This window comes from Macrotis lagotis, chromosome 1, assembly GCF_037893015.1.
Source record: "Macrotis lagotis isolate mMagLag1 chromosome 1, bilby.v1.9.chrom.fasta, whole genome shotgun sequence".
NCBI lineage: Eukaryota > Metazoa > Chordata > Mammalia > Peramelemorphia > Peramelidae > Macrotis > Macrotis lagotis.
Genome location: NC_133658.1, coordinates 244473191 through 244492756, shown reverse-complemented (window position 1 = coordinate 244492756; position 19566 = coordinate 244473191). Strand labels below are relative to the sequence as shown.

At 39.6% G+C, this 19566-nt stretch overlaps 2 protein-coding genes across 5 annotated transcripts in view; one reads left to right on the top strand and one right to left on the bottom strand.

Annotated features, from left to right (window-relative positions):
* The window catches only part of ESCO2 (establishment of sister chromatid cohesion N-acetyltransferase 2), a 31823-nt gene extending 28565 nt beyond the window's left edge, over positions 1–3258 (bottom strand). Inside the window, exons 1-3 of one of the 2 annotated variants that reach the window (XM_074210007.1) lie at positions 2654–3256; positions 1526–1591; positions 1196–1246 (exon numbers count right to left, since the gene is read on the bottom strand). Coding sequence is in view for 1 of the 2 variants with exons in the window: in XM_074210006.1 (XP_074066107.1) it covers positions 1526–1578 (53 nt within the window). In the remaining variant the exon portion in view is untranslated. Of the gene's footprint in view, positions 1–1195; positions 1247–1525; positions 1592–2653 lie in introns of both variants that reach the window. The other variant, XM_074210006.1, reaches the window with a different exon arrangement.
* A 3621-nt stretch (positions 3259–6879) lies between these two features.
* CCDC25 (coiled-coil domain containing 25) overlaps positions 6880–19566 on the top strand; it is a 46325-nt gene continuing 33638 nt past the window's right edge. The window contains exons 1-2 of one of the 3 annotated variants that reach the window (XM_074210008.1): positions 6880–7015; positions 12253–12300. In XM_074210008.1, the coding sequence (XP_074066109.1) occupies positions 6991–7015; positions 12253–12300 (73 nt within the window). In that variant the 5' untranslated portion in view covers positions 6880–6990. Of the gene's footprint in view, positions 7016–12252; positions 12341–14907; positions 14992–19566 lie in introns of those variants that run through there. The other 2 variants (XM_074210009.1, XM_074210010.1) reach the window with 2 other exon arrangements.

The following is a 19566-nucleotide window of genomic DNA, read 5'->3' as shown; positions in this document are numbered from 1 at the left end:
AAGTCCAGTAGATTAGACAATAGTAAGAATACCTTATTGAGCTGGTAAAAAGGAATTCTTAATAGTTCATTTTCTTATGTTAACATTATTAGCTAAATTGCTTTAACTCTACTTTTCTCCATCTGAAACACTCTAGTCAAATTCTAAGAAAAACACAAAACAACATGCTGGATTTTTATTTATTGTTAAACATTTCTCAATTACATTTTAATCTGCTTCCTGTCACTTGGAAATTCAAATTAGACACCTCTGGCTCCTGTCAATAGTCTTTCACTCAGGTGCCAGGAAAAAAAAAACTACCCAAAAAAGTATCTAGAAATGGAGAATATTTCTTTTCAATTGGTAATTTACTAAGGAGTCTAGGTATCTGTCCTGTTTTTTTTCCTAGAGTTGGTTCTAGACTTTTTGTTTTGAAAAGTATTAAGATAAGCTATCTTAGACAGACTAGGGGACTTGTTAAAGAAATAAGAATTATATATTCTTTGGTACACTTTTATTCAATTTTAGAAAGGAAAGAATTTTTTTGTTTTTGAAAAGCAATGGAGGGGCGGCTAGGTGGTACAGTGGATAGAGCACTGGCCCTTGAGTCAGGAGGACCCGGGTTCAAATCCGGCTTCAGACACTTCATAATTGCCTAGCTGTGTGAACTTGGATCCTCCTGACTCCATGGTTAGTGTTCCATGCTCTATCCACTGCCACCTAGCTGCCCAGGAAAGAATTATTCTTGACACTTTGTATAAAGGCAGACTTTCAGCATTAGATTTGTTAAAAGTAAAGAAAAGCTTTATTATAATCAATTTTTTTTTTTAGGTTTTCTGCAAGGCAAATGGGGTTAAGTGGCTTGCCCAAGGCTACACAGCTAGGCAATTATGAAGTGTCTGAGGCCGGATTTGAACCCGGGTCCTCCTGACTCCAAGGCCGGTGCTCTATCCACTACGCTACCTAGCCACCCCTATAATCAAATTTTAAGTCAAAAAACTATTAAAAATATTGATGTTTCAATTCAATTACTGCACAAATAATATTTTACTTTTCAGCATAAGAGTTCTAGAATAGAGGTTAATAGAAATTGCAGCTATATCTCACTGACAAAAGGAAATACTAAGAGTAATATATTTCCTTTTAGTAGGAACAGATACCTACTAGAAAAGATATTTCTAGAATTATAAGTTTGTATTAGGACATGCCTTCTTACCATGGCCCCAAACATCAAGATACCTCAGTTTCAAATTCTCTCTCAGCTACCCTTTTTGAGAAGGCAAGAGGAAAAAAAGTCATTTCAAATACATAGAATCATTAGCCTCATGTCATAAAGTAAGTTTTAAAAAACAAGCAGGAAAGTTTAAACAAGTCTGGACAACATTTGGTTTGATGTGAATTAAAAACTTTTCAGTGATGAGATCCAAGTAGAAAGTTTAACTGAGGTAGTTATCTCACCAAAAGTCTTAACAGGTGTACTGTAGAAGGGATTCTTAATTGGGTATGGGTTGGACTGATGGGCCTTGATTTCTTTTTATAAACTCACCTGCCATATTTAGAAGAACTTTGATTTCTTTTCCTTGGAGTAACATTTGCCATTTTATGAGAATCCCTAGAACATAAGATTTTTAAGGATGACCAAATACATAAAATAATTAGAATCAGTACATAAAAACAATTCTCACATATTTACCATCTGCATCAGAAACCTGAGGCAGTATCTAACAAAGGAGTTCTGGTCTGTTAGGAAGTTAAGGGAATTTTATGAATTCCTCACTTGGCTCTTGTGTTTAAAGGTTTACCAAGTGCTTATTCCTGTGCCACAGAAAGTAGTACAAGAACCTGGAAACAGATTCAAAGGCATTAATTGATCCATGGCAAGTTCCCAGCAAGGGCGTGATGGACTCCCCATCTCTGGGGCTTTCCACTACCCCATGCTCATTTACCACCACGTGATGTGTCATTTGGAAGCTCTCCTCCGAAGTTAACATTATTCAAGACTGCGGGCAGTCTCCAGACTTAGGGCTTTTTTTTTCTCTTTTCCGTTTCTTCAGTGCTTACTCGCGTGTAGCGCCCAATAGGTGCTAAATAAAAGGATTCTATTCATTTTCTTTTCGTAAAAGCAGAACTAAAAATAAGAAAAGAAGGGGTGTCTGGGGCGGCAGCAGAATTGGGAGGGCAGCCAGGGAGCCGTGCCGGGGACACCGTCCTCCAAGGGCAGAGTAGCGGTAAGTGGAGGGCTGGGGCCGGCCCCGGATGTCAGGATGGCCTCTGGAGGACTTTCGGGCAGGTTCCGCAATGACCCGGGGCGCTGGGCGGCTGCGGGACTGGGCCAGCCGCACGCACACGGGGGGGGGGGGGGCGGCTCCGGGTCTTGGGGCTGGTTTCCCCTCGACTCGGGACCCCCCCACCCCGGAGCCTGGAGCTTATCTCCAGCGGGCAGGGTTCCAGAGTCCTGCGGGCTTCGCTGACCAGAACCTGGGCTGGGGGGCGCGACGCCCAGGGTGGCAGGTTCAGAGGCGGATTCCTCTTGGCCCTTCCCCGTCAGGCACCAAAAGGGCCCCCCAGAAGCCTCCCACGAGGCTGGGCCGCTCCCCCTCTCCGACCCCCACCTCCTCTCTTCCCTCTGGGCGCCCCACCCCACCCCCACTCCTGGGGGCCGCGGGCTCCTTACCTCCGGGCGGCGAGGCCGCTGCGCTCGCAGTGCTCCAGCTTCCCCCAAGCCGCCGACCGTTTTGAATCTGTATTCAAATTAGCGCGCGGAGCCGAGGCCCCGCCCCTCCTTCGTCCCCATTCGCTGGTTCCGACTCGGCTTCGGCGACGAGCCCTCCAATCGAGTCTCTTGCTCGCTCTGGACCGCCTCTCTCCGACCGGAAAGACTCGCGCTCTCTCTTCTGCGCCAGTCAAGTCCGCAGAAGACCACAAGTCCCAGGATGCTCTGTTATTAAGAGCCGCTCGCAGCCGCGCGACTGGAGTAAGGCGCTTGCTGGGAATTGTAGGCCAAGTGGAACGCCGCTTCCCAGGCCTCTAGGATTTTGTGGGAGTGTTTGTCGTTGTAACCGCGTGATTCTCTTATGATCTTACCAGCAAGTTTTGATGATGTCACCGCCCTGTTTACCAATCTTATAGTTTCTGGGTTCTGCCCTTCGCAGGCTGGCTGGCGCCCCATGTGGGGCACGCGGCTCCTAATTGGTCAGCTCTGAATCGCCGCCTCGCTTTGCGTCACCCTCCTTGAATCCCAAGCTGTTCCCTCAGCTGAGCTCGGGCGGCTCCTCCTACCTGGGGCCTCTCTTGATTTCCCAGCGGTTAGTAGAACATTTAAGAATATGCAAAAGTTAAAGATTTGGCATTAGATAACCCAGGTTCACCTTTCTCTGTAAACTGCAGAACATCTCTGCCCCTGCGGAGACTCAGGTCCTCCCATTTTCCCTTGAGGCTGTTGGACTGTAAGGTCCCTCCCTGCTGTTTCCTTTTTTTTTTTTGAAGTAGAGTCTTGTCTCTTGAGACCGGAATGTCTTGGGTTCAAGTCCCACACCAGACTCACACTGGTTGTGTGATCTGGTCAAGGAAACATTGAACTTCTCAAGTCCAGGGAACTCCTTAAGACTTGGTAGATTAGGTAACCAACTGCACTGGTTGCTATATGTGGGAAAACCCTAGTTTAGCCTTCCTATTCCCACCCTTTAGAATTAAAAACAAAATCTGTCCCACACTTGACTCAGAGAAAGGGTTGAAATGTTTGTTTGGTTGCTGGGAAAGGGCTTTTGAGATCATAGAGTCCAAATGTTTCATTTTACAAATAATGAAGCCAGTACTCAGGAAAAGTGAGTGACTACCTAAGGTCTCACTCATAGCCAGGATTCTAACTCAGATTCTTTGACTCCAAATACTGTGCTTAATATATTCAATAAACATCAATGCACATGCACAAATATCACTTAATGTACTCAGTAAATTCTAGCTGTTTTTTATCACCTCCAGGATCAAATATAAAATCCTCTGAAATTTAAAGTCCTTCATACCTCCAACTTCCCACCCTCAAACTTGTACTTTCTTACATCTTATTCCCACTATGGGCTCTTCTTACTCTTCTATCCAGGGCTAAAGTCCCATTATTTACAGGAAACCTTTCTCAATATCCCTTAATGCTAGTACTTTTCATCTATTGATTATTTTCGATAATAATTAACTCCTGGATATGGTTTAAGTAATTGTTTGCCTGTTGTCTCCATTATTAGAGAATGAACTTCTTAAATCTTTCTTTGTGTCACTGGGCTCATAGTAGGTGCTTAATTCAATGACTGACCAATAATGATCTTTTTAGGAAGGTTGTACAAGGATTATTCCCATTTTACAGAATTATTCTCTATCTAGAGTTCATGTGGGATTGTCTTTGTTTCATGATTCAGAAGGCAAAGCAAAGGAGCTGAGTGTCAGCATGGGGAGTTCTTTCACCATCATGGCATCATGATATCATGGTCTTCTTCCACAATGAAGGACAAAACATCATCATTGTCACTATTTGTAACTTAGCTCACAAAAGTTTATACCTACATTTTATTTTTATTGTTGGGGGTATGGGAGGAAGCTTTGCTAGACAGATATTTTGGAATCTTGCCCATTTCTCTCCCAGTTAGATTTTTAAAATTATAATTATTATTATTTTTCTAATTATATGTAAAGATAGTTTTCAACATGCATTTTTGTAAAGTTTTCTCTCATCCTTCCCCTCCTCTATCCTAAGACAGCAAATAATCTGATATAGGTTGTCCATACATAATCATGTTGCACATATGTCTATATTAATCATGTTGTGAAAGAAGAATCACAACAAAAGGGAAAAACTATGAGAAAGAAAAAATTAAATTAAAAAATTGAAAATGGTATGCTTTGATATTCATTTAGACTCCATCATTCTTTTTCTGGATGAGGATGGCATTTTCCATCACAATTTTTTTAGAATTGTCTTTGATCACTGTATTATTGAGAAGAGTTAAGTCTATTGTAGTTGTTCATCACACAAAGCTATTACTGGGAACAATGTTCTGTTTCTGCTCACTTCACTCACCATCAGCTTATGTAAGTTTTTCCAGATTTTTCTGAAATCTGCCTGCTTATCATTTTTTTTTCTCGATTTTTCAAGGCAATGGGGTTAAGTGGCTTGCCCAAGGCCACACAGCTAGGTAATTATTAAGTGTCTGAGGTCGGATTTGAACTCAGGTACTGACTCCAAGGCCAGTGCTCTATCCACTACACCACCTAGCCACCCCCCATTTATCATTTCTAATAGAACAATAATATTCCATTACATTCATATACCATAGTTTGTTCAATCATTCTCCAATTAATGGATATTCCCTTAATTTCCAATTCTTTTAAGGCTTTGATTTTTTCTGTTAAAGGTAGTCAATGGTTTATTGTTTGGAAGAGAGTTTCCATTTTCTTCCCATGGTTGGGTGGAAATCATAGGTCCCCCTTCTCTAAAAGAAGTTTTAGAAAATATGGTTACCACATTACACTAAGCCAGCTGCCAGTTTGACACAATATTCAGGGATTTTACAAGACTCCACTCTCTAGAGCAGTGGTTCCTAACCATTTTGTATCTTGAACTCCTTTGGCAGTCTGGTGAAACTTTTCTAACAATAATATTTTTAAGTGCATATAAGATATAGAATTACAAAGGAAACCAAAAATTGATGAAAATGTGGTAAGCATTGGTCATCATTCATTGTGAAAAATGATCAATAAAATCACTAGGGTGATGTCTTGACTTTCAAGTGAATTGGATTTCAGTGAGATTATAAGTGGAAGCCCATTGACAGAAAAATGGCTAATAAATATAATAGAATTTCATTATGCTTCAAGGAGATGTGAAATGCAGAGAAACATGGAAAGACTTTTATGATCTAATGCATTTAAGTAAAACAGTCAAGAAAATCATATTCACAAAGATGACAAAAATGAAATTTAAGTGTAATTTTCAAAATTACAAAGAACAACTATGGATCCCTGAAAGATGTGAAAAGATAGCAATTCCTTTGCCAAGATGAGAGGTGCTCGGATGTAGAACATCACATATACTTTCTGATTTTACACTATATTAGTTTGCTTTTGTTTTTCCTCTTTTCTTTTTTTAAGTTTTTTTGCAAGGCAAATGGAGTTAAGTGACTTGCCCAAGGCCACACAGTATCTGAGGCTGGATTTGAACTCATGTACTCCTGACTTCAGGGTCGGTGCTCTATCCACTATACCACTTAGCTGCCCTTCTTTTTCTTTCTTTAAAAAATATTATCTGTTAAGTGGGATGGCTCTCTGGGAGGAGGACTGATAATGTGAAAAATTGTTGATATTAAAAAAAGATATTAAAAATTAAAAAAATAAGAACGATGTGTTAACTTGATGATTCCCAGCACTTAGCTTTAGCTACCTCTACAAGTCAAACTGTGAGCACCTCAAAGGACCTCCGGGTCCCCAAACTGATCAGAAGTAGCAGCATTTGCACATTAGTAAAAGCTTTTTCCTCCCCGGAGGTTCCCTGCACTGGTGCAGTCACAGTTTTGGTTCCAACTTGCTCTATGCAAAGCATTAGAGGTTTAAAAAAAAAGTTAACTGTCTTCAAAGAGTTTATATTCTAAATAATTAAATAAAATCCCTTCGGGCAGGAATCACTGTTTTTTTTTGGTGGGGGGTATTCCTGTTCCCAATACACGGAGCTGTTAACTGGAAGCAGCTTAATGGGGCCTTTGAGCTTCACACGCTTCCACTAGGGACTCCCGCTCAGGCCCGGCCAATAATATCCGAGGTCTCAAACCCACGTGGTGCTCCCCCCCCGCAGCGCCGCTCACCGAGAAGGCGGGGTCGACGTTATGACGTCACACGAGGACGCACGGGAACTGCCGGCTCGGAGGGGCGGGTCCGGGAGAAAGTTCCGGCGGAGAGACTTCTTGAGTGACGGACGGAGTAGGTGCTGCTGCTCTGGGCCGTTACCTCGGAGCCGCCGCCGCCGGCAGCATGGTCTTCTACTTCAGCAGCCACGGTGAGTGAGGGCGGGGGCAGTCTCTGGCGCGCTCGGGCTCGGCCGGCCCCTCCCCCCTTTGCCGCTCCAGGTGCTCCCGGGCCGGCCCCGCGCGGGGCCTCGCTCCCGCCGGGCCTCAGTTTCCCCCCTGTGGCACCAGCCAGCTCGGTCCCTCCTGGGTCGTGCCCCCTCCCGGGGCTGCCCCTTGCCCCCCTCTCCCCAGAGGTGGCCCCGCGTCTCCTGGTGCCGCCTGCCTCGGCCGCCCCGGGACAACCACTTAGCAACCTTAACCGCCTTCACCTAAGTGACCCGGAAGGAAAGCGGGAAAGAGGTACTTGAACTTGATGGACCTGATAGGGCAGGGCACGCCGCGGGGGCGCCGCAGATGCCGGGGGTCACTGGACCCATTGTACCCCCGCAACGTTCCGGGGAAATCTGAAGGGAAAAGAGAAACGAGGATGGACAGCGTTGGAGTCAGACAAACCCCGCAAGAGGATCCTAGCGCCGAAGCACTCGGGTTTTTTGTTTCATTCGTTCATTTATTATGTCTAATATGGAAATGTTAGAAAAAAATAGGGACAACCAGCTGGTGCGGTGGGAAGAGCACTGACCCCGAAGCCAGGAGCGGCTGAGTTCCAGTCCAGCCCCGGACACTAGCGCTATGACCTTGGGCAAGTCACTTAACCGCCGACTGCCTTAAATCCAGAGCTGTCTCTAGTTGTCCTGATGCATATTTGACCACTGGGCACAGATGGTTCCAAAAGAGAAAGTGAGTCTGATGACTTTGCACAGCACCCATGCAAATCCAGTTCATGCTTTTGCCATGGCATCAGCTCCCTGATGGCATGGTTTTCTACAGACATCACCATCATCAATATGAAAATATGTTTTGCATGATTTCATATGTGTATCTGATATATCACTTGTCTTCTCAGTTTGTGGAAGAGAAATTGGAGGGAGGAAGGCATTTGGAATTCAAAATTTTTAAAAAATGTGAAAAATAAAATTTAAAAATATAATTGGGAATTTAACAACAATAACTGAAAATGATTTTTAAAAAAGATCCCTGCAGGATGCTATTGACTTAGTAAACCACATTATTACCATTCTATTATGTTTTTATTTATTTTGTTAAGTGTTTCCTAGTCACAGTCTAATTAATTTTGTTAAATATTTTCTAGTCACATTTTAATATGATTCAGCCCTACTTCCCATGTAGGGTATGGAGTTTTGGTGTGCCCTAGTATTTGACATCTGTGATTTAGAGCACTCTGAGTACCTTACTTTTCTGGCCTCATTTTTCTCATCAGTAGATGGACTTAGAATACCTCTACCAGTTTCCTTCCAGTTGTAAATATATAATGAGAGGATCTTCTGATATCTAAATTTGAGATTATAATGGTCCTTTTTCAGTTGTCAGTTCTGTTCAGTTCTAAATCTATGAAACCAATGATCCCATGAAGCTGAAATTCAGTTACTATGTAAGGTCAGTATTCTACAGTTTGAAATTTGTCCTTTGTGTTTGTATTTTTTTTTAAATACAGCATTCTGTCTCATTGATGAGCAATAGAGAAAAAAGAATGCTAATTCTTAATTCCTTCATGATACTTTCTCTAATTCTTATTTGCTCGGAAATGAATATTAAAGATTATTAAATTTCATCTTGTAACCTTTATGCCTGCTCAGTGGTGATAGGATTGATTTATATTGCTTATTGGGTTGGTATGTTATTTTTGAAATGGACTTTTAGATAGAGTAGTTGAGTTACTTTTGAACTTTGAGGTTGTCTTGTTTTGTTTTGTTTTGTTTTTAGGGTTTTGCAAGGCAGTGGAGTTAAGGCCACACAGCTAGGTAAATTTTTTTTTTTTTTAGGTTTTTGCAAGGCAAATGGGGTTAAATGGCTTGCCCAAGGCCACACAGCCAGGTAATTTTTAAGTGTCTAAGGCCGAATTTGAACTCAGGTACTCCTGACTCCAGGGCTGGTGCTTTATCCACTGTGCCACCTAGCCACCCCACAGCTAGGTAATTAAATGTCTGAGACCCGAGGTCGGATTTGAACTCAGGTTCTCTTGACTCCAGGGCCTGTATTCTATCCACTGCACCACTTAGCCATCCTGAGGTTGTCTTGTTTTATCAGTATCCTCTCATTTACTTTTATTTCTCTTTGCTTTGGAGTGAAGTCTGGTGTTAATAGAAGAGTGATAAAATCTTAGACCTAGAGGGATTTCATTTATTATTTTGATTTTTATTGATATTTTATTTTACCACATTTTCAACATTCATCCACATGTATAATTTATGTTACACAGTTTTCTTCTACCCTCTCTTCCCACCTACCTCCTAAAGCAATGAACAGTTTAGTGAGCATTATGCATATACATTTGTGTTTAACATGATTGCAGATTAGTTATTTTCTGTATGAGGAATTAGGACTAAGGGAAAAGAAAGTAAACTATGGAATAGGAAAGATTCATCAAAGTTTATTAACTCAAAATGTTGTTAATGTGTTCAGTGTTCTCTTGGTTCTGCTCTTCACTCAGCATCAGTTGCTGTAATTCTTTCCATCTGTTTCTAGAACTCAACCATTCATGTTTTTTTGTTTTTTGTTTTTTTTTTTTTGGTTTTTGCAAGGCAAATGGGGTTAAGTGGCTTGCCCAAGGCCACACAGCTAGGTAATTATTAAGTGTCTGAGACCTGATTTGAACCTAGGTACTCCTGACTCCAGGGCCGGTGCTCTATCCACTGTGCCACCTAGCCGCCCCTTTACATTTATTTTTTAAGAACTTATTTCTTATTTTTAAAACTTATTTAAAACATACCTAACTGCAGAGTTTAAAAGAATAGCAAGAAGATATGATGATGATGATGATGATGATGATGATGATGATGATGTTTTGTGCTTCACTCTCAAAGAATACCATGAAATCAGGGGAGGTGATGCCATGACAAATATATAAATTGGATTTAAGTGAGGGGGATGCTGTGCTAAGCCACTAACCTCACTTTCTTCTCCAAGGCTATCTGAATCCAGTGACCAGATGTGTCTCAGGACTGACCATGGAGACAATGCAGTTAAATTTCAAGGTCTGAGGCTGGATTCAAACTTCTATCCCCCTGAGAGTGCTCCACTTAATTGTCCTAGCAAGAGGATGTAAAGTTGGGAACAGCTAGGTGGTGCAAGTGGATAGAGCACCGGCCCTGGAGTCAGGAGGACCTGAGTTCAAATTTGACCTCAGACAATAATACCTAGCTGTGTGATCCTGGGCAAATCACTTAACCCTATTGCCTAGCAAAAACTTTAAAAAATAAAAAAGGAAGAAGAGATAAGATTTTCTTAAATGAAAAGTATAAAGAAATAGAAGAAAACCGGAATGGAAAAGACAAGATCTCAAGAATATTTGAGCTAGCAGGAAAAAAAATCTCATGCAAAAAAAAAAGACAAATGTAGGGATTTAACAAAGGCAGATGAGATAAAGAAGAAATGGCAAGAATACACAAAAGAAAAACACAAGAAAGATTATTATGATGTGATTACTGTTCTAGAGCCAGACATCCTGGAGAATGAACTCAAGTGGACCTTAGGAAGCATTACTAACAATAAGGAGAGTAGAGGTGAAGGAATTCTAACTGAAGTATTTACAAATCCTAAAATATGTTGCTGTTAAAGTGCTGTACTCAATATGCCGGCATATTTAGAAAATACAACAGTGGCCACTGAATGGGAAAAAGATCAGTTTATGTTCCAATCCTTCTTGAGTCCAAGTATCCTTCTCCTCTCACCTCCTAGAGAGCTATCCCATATAAGGAGAATTTTTAGGAGGACACATTTAACCAATATATTGAAAAAATGAAAACATATGCTATGTTTAATACCTGTGGAACTCTCCCACCTTCATACAAGTGTGAATTGGGGAAATCTCATCTTTTCATTCCAGTCCTACTTGATTCTTTATAACTTTGTTATGTTTGCTTTTGGTTTTTTTGTTATGTAGTTATTTCTATTTCCATTGTTATAGTTATTATATTATTTGTATATATATTGTATATATTATTTGTATATATATAATATTATTATATATATATTATATATATTGCTTTCTTGCCTCTGTTTGCTTCACTCTTTTGTAGTTCATGCAGATCTTTTTCTGTTTCTCTATATTCATCACACATATTTCTTACAGCACAGTGATAATCCATTACATTCATGTATCACAGTTTGTTTAGCCATTTCTCAGTTAATGGATAGCCACTTTGTTTTCAGTTCTTAGCCATCACAAAATGTGCTGCTTATAAATATTTTGGAGTATTTTTATTGTTTTCTAGTAATATAAGCCCAGTAATGAAGTCTGTAGTATGGACATTTTAGTCATTTTATTTGTACAATTCCAAATTGGTGTACTATTTCACAGATTCACCAATAATGTATTAGTATGACTATCATTCTTCAACTCTTCCAACATTGATTATTGCCATTTTTTAAAAATAATTTTTGTGAATTTTCAGGATTGTGAGGTAGAACCTTAGACTTGTGTTGATTTATCTAGTCTTCTGTCTTGTTGGTTATGTGACCTGGAAGTACCATGTCTTTTCTGTTGACATGAAGATGGTGTTTCCTAAGTTTTCATAATATAAATTTGGAAAATAAAATTTGTCCAAATTTCACAGCTTCCTAAATGCTTGAGCAGTTTTCCACTGTGAAATAGTAGTATTTTTGTTTTGTTTTGCCCTGGAGTCAAAAGGACCCAAGTTCAAATCCAGCCTCAGACACTTGACACTTACTAGCTGTGTAACCTTGGGCAAGATACTTAACTCTGATCTCCTTGCATCCAGGGCCATCTCCAGTCATTCTGATTGATATCTGGCTCCAGAAGAGAAAGTGAGGCTCACGACATTGCACAGCATCCCCTCACTCAAAGACATTTCATGTGCATATCATGGTATCACCTCCCTGATGTGTCATGGTCTTCAAGGATGAAGGACAAACAACAGCAAGAATGCCAAGCATTGTTTAAGTTGATCTTATACTGAAGATTACTACTAGAAAATTTATTTGAATGAAATTTCTTTATATTTGTACTTTTTACAAACCTACTTGATCTTCAGGAGAGATAAAATTTTTTAAATCTCAAAACTAATGTAATATTTAGTTGGAAGCAATGTTGTATATTATCTTGCCCAAACTTTTAGTGTCTGTTTTTCTCATGTCATAATTTTATATTGTTAGCTGATTTCTTTTCCTTTTTCTGTTTTCTTCTTAGTTGATTCATCTGTTTACACCATTTATATGGGAAAGGATAAATATGAAAGTAAGTTTTACAAAGCATTTGATTTTGAAATTTCCAACAGGTAAGTGATAACTATTTTTCTTTCTATTCCATTTTGCTTTGGGACTGAGTTTTTGATCTTTTTTGTATTTGCCCTTCAAGTCAAAATTTCATTATTAAGAATTTTAAAATAGGTGTCAAAATGCTTTGATTTTAATTTTTTGTATTGAAAGAATAGTGTTTGAAATTATTAGGTCAGCTGGTTCTTTTTGGTTGAAATTGGATAAAAATCCTATGTATCTTAGGTTTTGAAGATACTGCACACATTTTTTTCTCCCTCTCCCTATACAGCTGCTTAGTTTAGAAGTTCATTATCTTTCACCTAGAATATTGTAATAGGCTCCTAATTGACCTCCCTACCTCAAGTCAAATCCTTTCCCCACCACACTGCCCAAAGTTTTCCTAAAGTGCACACCTGATTATTTCTTTGTTCTACTCAATAAACTCCTGGGGTTTCCTATAACTTTAAGAATCCAAGATAAATTCTTTTCTCTGGCTTTTTGAGTCCTTTACAAATTGGCCTTTGCTCCTCTTCGTACATTCAGAAGTCCAATCAAACTGATTTTTAAAAATAATTTACATATTTTATTTTTCCAGTTACAAGCAACAGGAGTTTTCAACTAACATTTTTTTTCAAGGTTTTGTGTTTTCTATTTTTCTCCCTCCCTTCTCTCTCCCCTTCCCCTGACAGAAAGCAATATAATATAGGTGTCACTGTATAACCATGCTAAACATAGATTCAAATTAATCATGTGAAAGAAGAATCAAATCCAAATGGAAGGGGGGAAAATCCAAAAAAAAACAAAACAACCAAACTAACTTATAGTTCCTTATAAATAACACTTCATTCTTTGACTGAGGAATGTATCCTGCAGTTCACTTTTTAGAATCAATCAGCTAGTCAATCAGTATAAACCCCTAGTGTTATTATTAGACACTTAGTACATAACTGGCACTGTGCTAGGTGTTGGGCATACAAAAAAAAAGGCTGAAGACCATTCTTGCTCTCAAGAAGGTCGTATTCTTCATGAAGAGACAGTATACAGAACAGCTGAGTCTGAATAAGATATAAACAAGATAAATTTGGTGATAATCAACAAGAAAGGCATTATAATTAAAGGAAATCAGGAAGGCCTTCCTATTCTAGGGGGAGATTTTAGCTGGCACTTGAAGGAAACCAGTGTGGGGGGAGATGAGGGAGAGATTACAGGAATGTGGGGCAGCCAGTGAAAATATATGGAGTCAGGGCAGCTAGTTGACACAGTGGATAGAGCGCTGGCCCTGGATTCAGCAGGACCCGAGTTCAAATCCTGTCTCAGACACTTAAAAATTGTCTAGCTGTGTGACCTTGAGCAAGCCACTTAACCCCATTTGCCTTGCAAAAAAAAAACAAACAAAAAAAGGCCAAAATTTAAAAAGGAAATATAGTCAGGAGATGGTACATCTTGTTAGAGAAAGAACAAGGAGGCCAATTGACAGTAGAAGATACATGTTAGGGAGTCTTTGCTAAGTTCCCAGTGATATTTGCTCCCAGAAATATTGGGAGCAAAGCCAAGTTAGAAAGGGTTTTGAATGCCAAACAGGATTTTGTATTTGCTTCTGGAGGCAATGGGGGGGGGCACTGGAGTGGTTAAACATGGTTAAACTTGTGCTTTTAGGTAGGTTACTTGACAACAGGGTGGGATGGGGAGAGACTTATGGCAGGGAGACAAACCATCAGTTGTTATAATAGTGTAGGTGTGGTGAACCAGGGTGGTGACAGAGTTAGAGGAGAAAGAGGAGGGTAATCCATGCATCTTGGATAGCAGGTTGAACATGGGAGGGTAGGGTGAAAGTAAGAAATTGAGAATGACACTAAGTTGTGTACTTTGGTGACTGAAAAGGATGATTGTGCTCTCAATAGTAATGGTTCTTGGCCTTCGTTATTAAAGGAGACCAAAAATGACATCACTATGTTTGAGACAAATTACAGTGTGTCTGACTGTGGCTGACTAGACCAATATGAGCTTGGAATGCTTTGTCACAGGTTGGGCACAAATAGTCCATGCGAACACCTGGGGTGGGTATTCTAATATCATGTTTCCTTTGAGCTGTTTCAATTCAGCCTTCCTCATAGAGTGAGTGCAGCACCCTCACTGATGAGGGCACACCATGTCCTGTGGCAGTATCTCTTATGCTGTATAATCAGTCCTAAAGTTCCTAAGAGAGACCTCAGGGTGTCCTAAATTGCTTCTTCTGACCCCCTTGTGAATGTTTGCCCTGTGTGAGTTCTCCATAAAATAGTTTTTTTGGCAAGCATAGGTCTGACATTCTAACAACGTTGGCCAACCCATTTCAATTGCACTGTAGTAATATTTGTATGCTTGACAGTTTGAGAAAGGACCTCAGTATTCAATTTGTTCTGCCAGGTGATCTTCAGAATCTTCCTAAGACAATTTAAATGGAAGCAATTCAGTTTCCTGACATGGCGCTGGTAGTTTTTCCCAGTTTCATAGGCAAATAGCAATGAAGTCCGCACAGTGGCTTGGCAGACCTTCAATTTCATAGTCAGAGTCTAATACCTCTTCTCTCCCACACTTTCTTTTGGAGCTTCCCAAATACTGAGCTAGCTCTGGCAATACGTGTGTCAACCTCATTGTCAATGTATACCTCCTTGGAAAGGACACTGCCAAGGTAAGTGAACTTGACCACAGTACTCAAAATGTCTCCATTTGCTGTAATCAGTGGTTCTGGCTGAAGGAGCACCTGTGTTTTCTTGGTGTTAATAGTTGAGCCAAAATTAGCACAAACAGCAGAGAGTTGATCCATACTCAGCTTCAGAGGCTGCATTGAGTGTACAGTCATCTGCAAACAGAAGATCTTGTACGAATACTCCCTCCCCTTTGGTCTTGGCTTGAAGTCTTTTCAAGTTAGTTTATCATCAGTTGTGGTAGCTGACTTGGATGCTGTGTTCATTGTCAGTGAAGTTGTTTGATAACATGACTGAAAACATCATGCTGAAATGCATGGAAGCAAGAACACAAACTTAGTTCACTTCATTGGTGAGAAATTAGGAGGAAGGGAAAAGATTTGGGTAAAAGAACATGAGTTCAGATTTGGAAATATTGAGTTCAGATGTCTAATGGATAACCAGTTCTAAATGTCCAGTAGATAGTTAGAAATTTGAGACTGGGCATCAGCAGAGAGTAGCACCTCAAAGTAGATTTGAGAACCATTAACATGAAGATAATAATTTAATCCATTGGGAGTTGATGAGATTATCAAGTGAAATAGAGAGAGGAGAACAGGGTCTATGACAAAACTCTTTGTGACCTCTATGGTTATCAGAGATGTTCTGAATGAAGATCCAGCAAAGGAGATGGAGAAGGAACAGTCAAAAAGTTGAGAGGAGAATTAGGAGAGAGTAGTCTTGAAAATCTAGTGGGAGCATGATTAACAGTGTCAGAAGCTAGAGAGGCACCAGGAAAGATGAGGCTTGGGAAAAGACCATTAGATTTGGCAATTAAGAGAGCATTAGAAAATTAAAAAAAAAAGAGCGTTAGTAAATTTAGAAAGTTTTAGTTGAATGATGAGGTTGGAAGTAAGATTGGAGAGTTAAAAGAAGAGAAGAAAGGCATCCTTAATTTTTTGTAGGGCTCAACTCAGTTATCACCTTCCTTAAGCCTTTCATGATTTTCCATGTCCCCTACTTTGTCCTTTCCTTCCCAGGCCCTAGTGTGTTTCCTTTCAATTTGTTATATACCTGTGTCTCCCTAAGTGGTTCCATGAGGCCAAGAACCATTTTTATGTTATTTTTGTGTCCCAAACACCTGACTTAGTGTCTGGCACTTTGTTTTTTGATTTCATACATATTAAAGTGTCAGAGACTGGATAAAAAACCATTTTTCACAAACAATTTGTCAATTTTGGTTGTGTAGGAAAACCAGTCTTCTTTGTAGTCCAACTTGTTACTTGGATATTATATTTTAGGATATAGTTTTTACTTTAGAAAAATTGAGAAGAGAGACTAGACTACAGATTGACTCCAGTAGGCTTAATTGTTTGTAGTCCTGACACTTAGAATGCTGGGGATCTTGGGGAAGAGAGTGAGGAGGTGGGTGGTTAGGTTTAGGAAAGGGAGAGTAGCTTTGGTGACCAGAAGGAAGTTAAAAATCACAGTTCTTCTACTCCATAATCATAGAGCAGAGGTGTTCATTCAATGCTTCCTTCAGTCACCTAAGAGTTTCCCAAGTCCTGCCTTTTCTGCTAACTGGAGGGGTAGCTCACAGGGAAAAATAACTTTACCCTGGAGAATACAGAGCTGAACTACTATATTTATGATATCTCTTTGGTTCCCTGGTTTTTGTTTTTGTTTTTTGCAAGGCAACGGGGTTAAGTGACTTGCCTAAGGTCACATAGCTAAGTAATTATTAACTGAGGCAGGATTTTTTTTATTAAAGATATTATTTGAGTTTTACAATTTTCCTCCCCAATCTTACTCCCCCCCCCCCCCATGGAAAGCAATCTGTCAGTCTTTACTTTGTTTCCATGTTGTACATTGAACCAAATTGAGTGTGATGAAAGAGAAATTGTATCCTTAAGGAAGAGACAAAAAGTCTAAGAGATAACAAGATCAGACAATAAGATATGTTTTTCCCCCTAAATTAAAGGGAATAGTCCTTGAGCTTTGTTCAAACTCCACTGTTCTTTATCTGGATACAGATGGTATTCTCCACTGCAGAGAGCCCCAAATTGTCCCTGATTGTTGCACTGATGGAATGAGCAAGTCCTTCAAGGTTGATCATCACCCCCATGTTGCTGTTAGGGTGTACAGTGTTTTTCTGGTTCTGCTCATCTCGCTCAGCATCAGTTCATGCAAATCCCTCCAGGCTTCCCTGAATTCCCATCCCTTCTGGTTTCTGATAGAACAATAGTGTTCCATGACATATATATACCAGTTTGCTAAGTCATACCCCAATTGAAGGACATTTACTTGATTTCCAATTCTTTGCCACCACAAACAGGGCTGCTATGAATATTTTTGTACAAGTGATGTTTTTACCCTTTTTCATCATCTCTTCAGGGTATAGACCCAGTAGTGGCATTGCTGGGTCAAAGGGTATGCTCATTTTTGTTGCCCTTTGGGCATAGTTCCAAATTTCTCTCCAGAAGGGTTGGATGAGTTCACAGCTCCACCCACAGTGTAATAGTGTCTCAGATTTCCCACAACCCTTTCAACAATGATCATTTTCCTTTCTGGTCATATTGGCCAGTCTGAGAGGTGTGAGGTGGTACCTCAGAGAAGCTTTAATTTGCATTTCTCTAATAATTAATGGTTTAGAGCAATTTTTCATATGGCAATTGGATTGCTTTGATCTCCTCATCTGTAAATTGCCTTTGCATATCCTTTGACCATTTGTCAATTGGAGAATGGCTTTTTGTTTTAAAAATATGACTCAGTTCTCCGTATATTTTAGAAATGAGTCCTTTGTTAAACTCAGTTGTTAAGATTGTTTCCCAATTTACTACATTTCTTTTGATCTTGGTTACAGTGGTTTTATCTGTGCAAAAGCTTTTTAATTAAATGTAATTGAAATCATCTAATTAGTTTTTGGTGATGTTCTCCAAATCTGACAGGTATACTAGTCCTTGATCTTCTAATTTGCTTATAGTATTGTTTTTTATGTCTAAATCCTGTAACCATTTGGATCTTATCTTGGTAAAGGGTGTGAGGTGTTGGTCTAATCTAAGTTTTTCCCATACTAACTTCCAATTTTCCCAGCAGTTTTTATCAAAGAGAGAATTTTTATCTCAATAGCTGGACTCTTTGGGTTGAGGCAGGATTTGAACTTAGGTCCTCCTGACACCAGGACTGGTGCTCTATCTGCTGTGCCACCTAGCTTCCCCAGTTCCCCAGTTTTTGTTTTCTTTTCCTGGGTTTCCTGTTTTCTTTTCTTTGAAGTGTGGATGAAAATATGAGACTCTTTAAAGCATAGTGTAAAATGTATTGTACTTGCTTTAAAAAACTGATAAAGTATTGATCTTTCTGTTTTAAATGTTCATTATTAAACAGCCACAAAACATAGAGCTGGAAAGGCAGAATGTCTTTGACCTACAATGACCTACAAAATGTAGGGTTACATATTATAGAACTAAACAGCCTGAAACATCTGAGAATTCTAATCCACATTTTAGCCAGTTGCAGCCAGGTAGGATGAAACATACCTACATTTCTCCTGACCACGAAGTGGGATTCAGAGTACAGAATGAAATCTATGCTATTCCTTACATTAGGACTATGTATTTTCTTCATATCAGACATCTTTTATTTCTCTTATTCAAAATTCCTCATGTTTTATATAGTGTAGCCTGCTCATACTCATCATGAACTTTCCATTGTCACCTGTGTGATTCTCATTTTAACTTTTAGGAGATTGTGTATTCTCTGTCTCTATGCAACATGTAACAAAGATAGAATGTTGGCTTTAAAAATGATGATGAGGGGTGGCTAGGTGGCGTAGTGGATAAAGCACCGGCCCTGGAGTCAGGAGTACCTGGGTTCAAATCTGGTCTCAGACACTTAATAATTACCTAGCTGTGTGGCCTTGGGCAAGCCACTTAACCCCGTTTGCCTTACAAAAAAAAAATAAAAATGATGATGAAACTTTGTTTTCATGGAAAATTTGGATGAAAGCATTTTGCAGTTTCCCAAAGTCAATATATGTCACACCTGTCTGTCTTCAGTCTCAATTCCTAATACAGATTGAGAGACAAGGAGTATAGGCTTTCCATTCAAATATCATAATCTGGGCAATAAACATTCTTTATCTATTTGATTTTCTTTAAATAGTCAGGCCAAACTGTTTTGATTGATAATGGTGCTGTAACCCTTTTCCATGTAGCTTCCTTGTTCTAGGACTTGATATAACTAGCATATCATCTTATAAACAGGAACATCTCAAGGACCAGCTTTGCTATCTACATACAGATTGAAGTAACAGATGTTTCACTGTTGTGTGCATATGGAACTCTTACTAACCTGAACATTAATTCCAGATATACTTATGGGGGAGATCAAAATGGATCTAAGAGAAACAAATATGGGAAAAACAGGGAGATTGGATTAAATGTAATGAGAGATAATTGTGAGGGAACAATATGCAAAATATACTAAAGGAAAGAAAAATACAAAAGACATGGAGAAAGATCTCTGACCTTAATAACAACACAAGGCAACTGGAAAAAAAAATTAGCAGCTGCCTGCTTTTA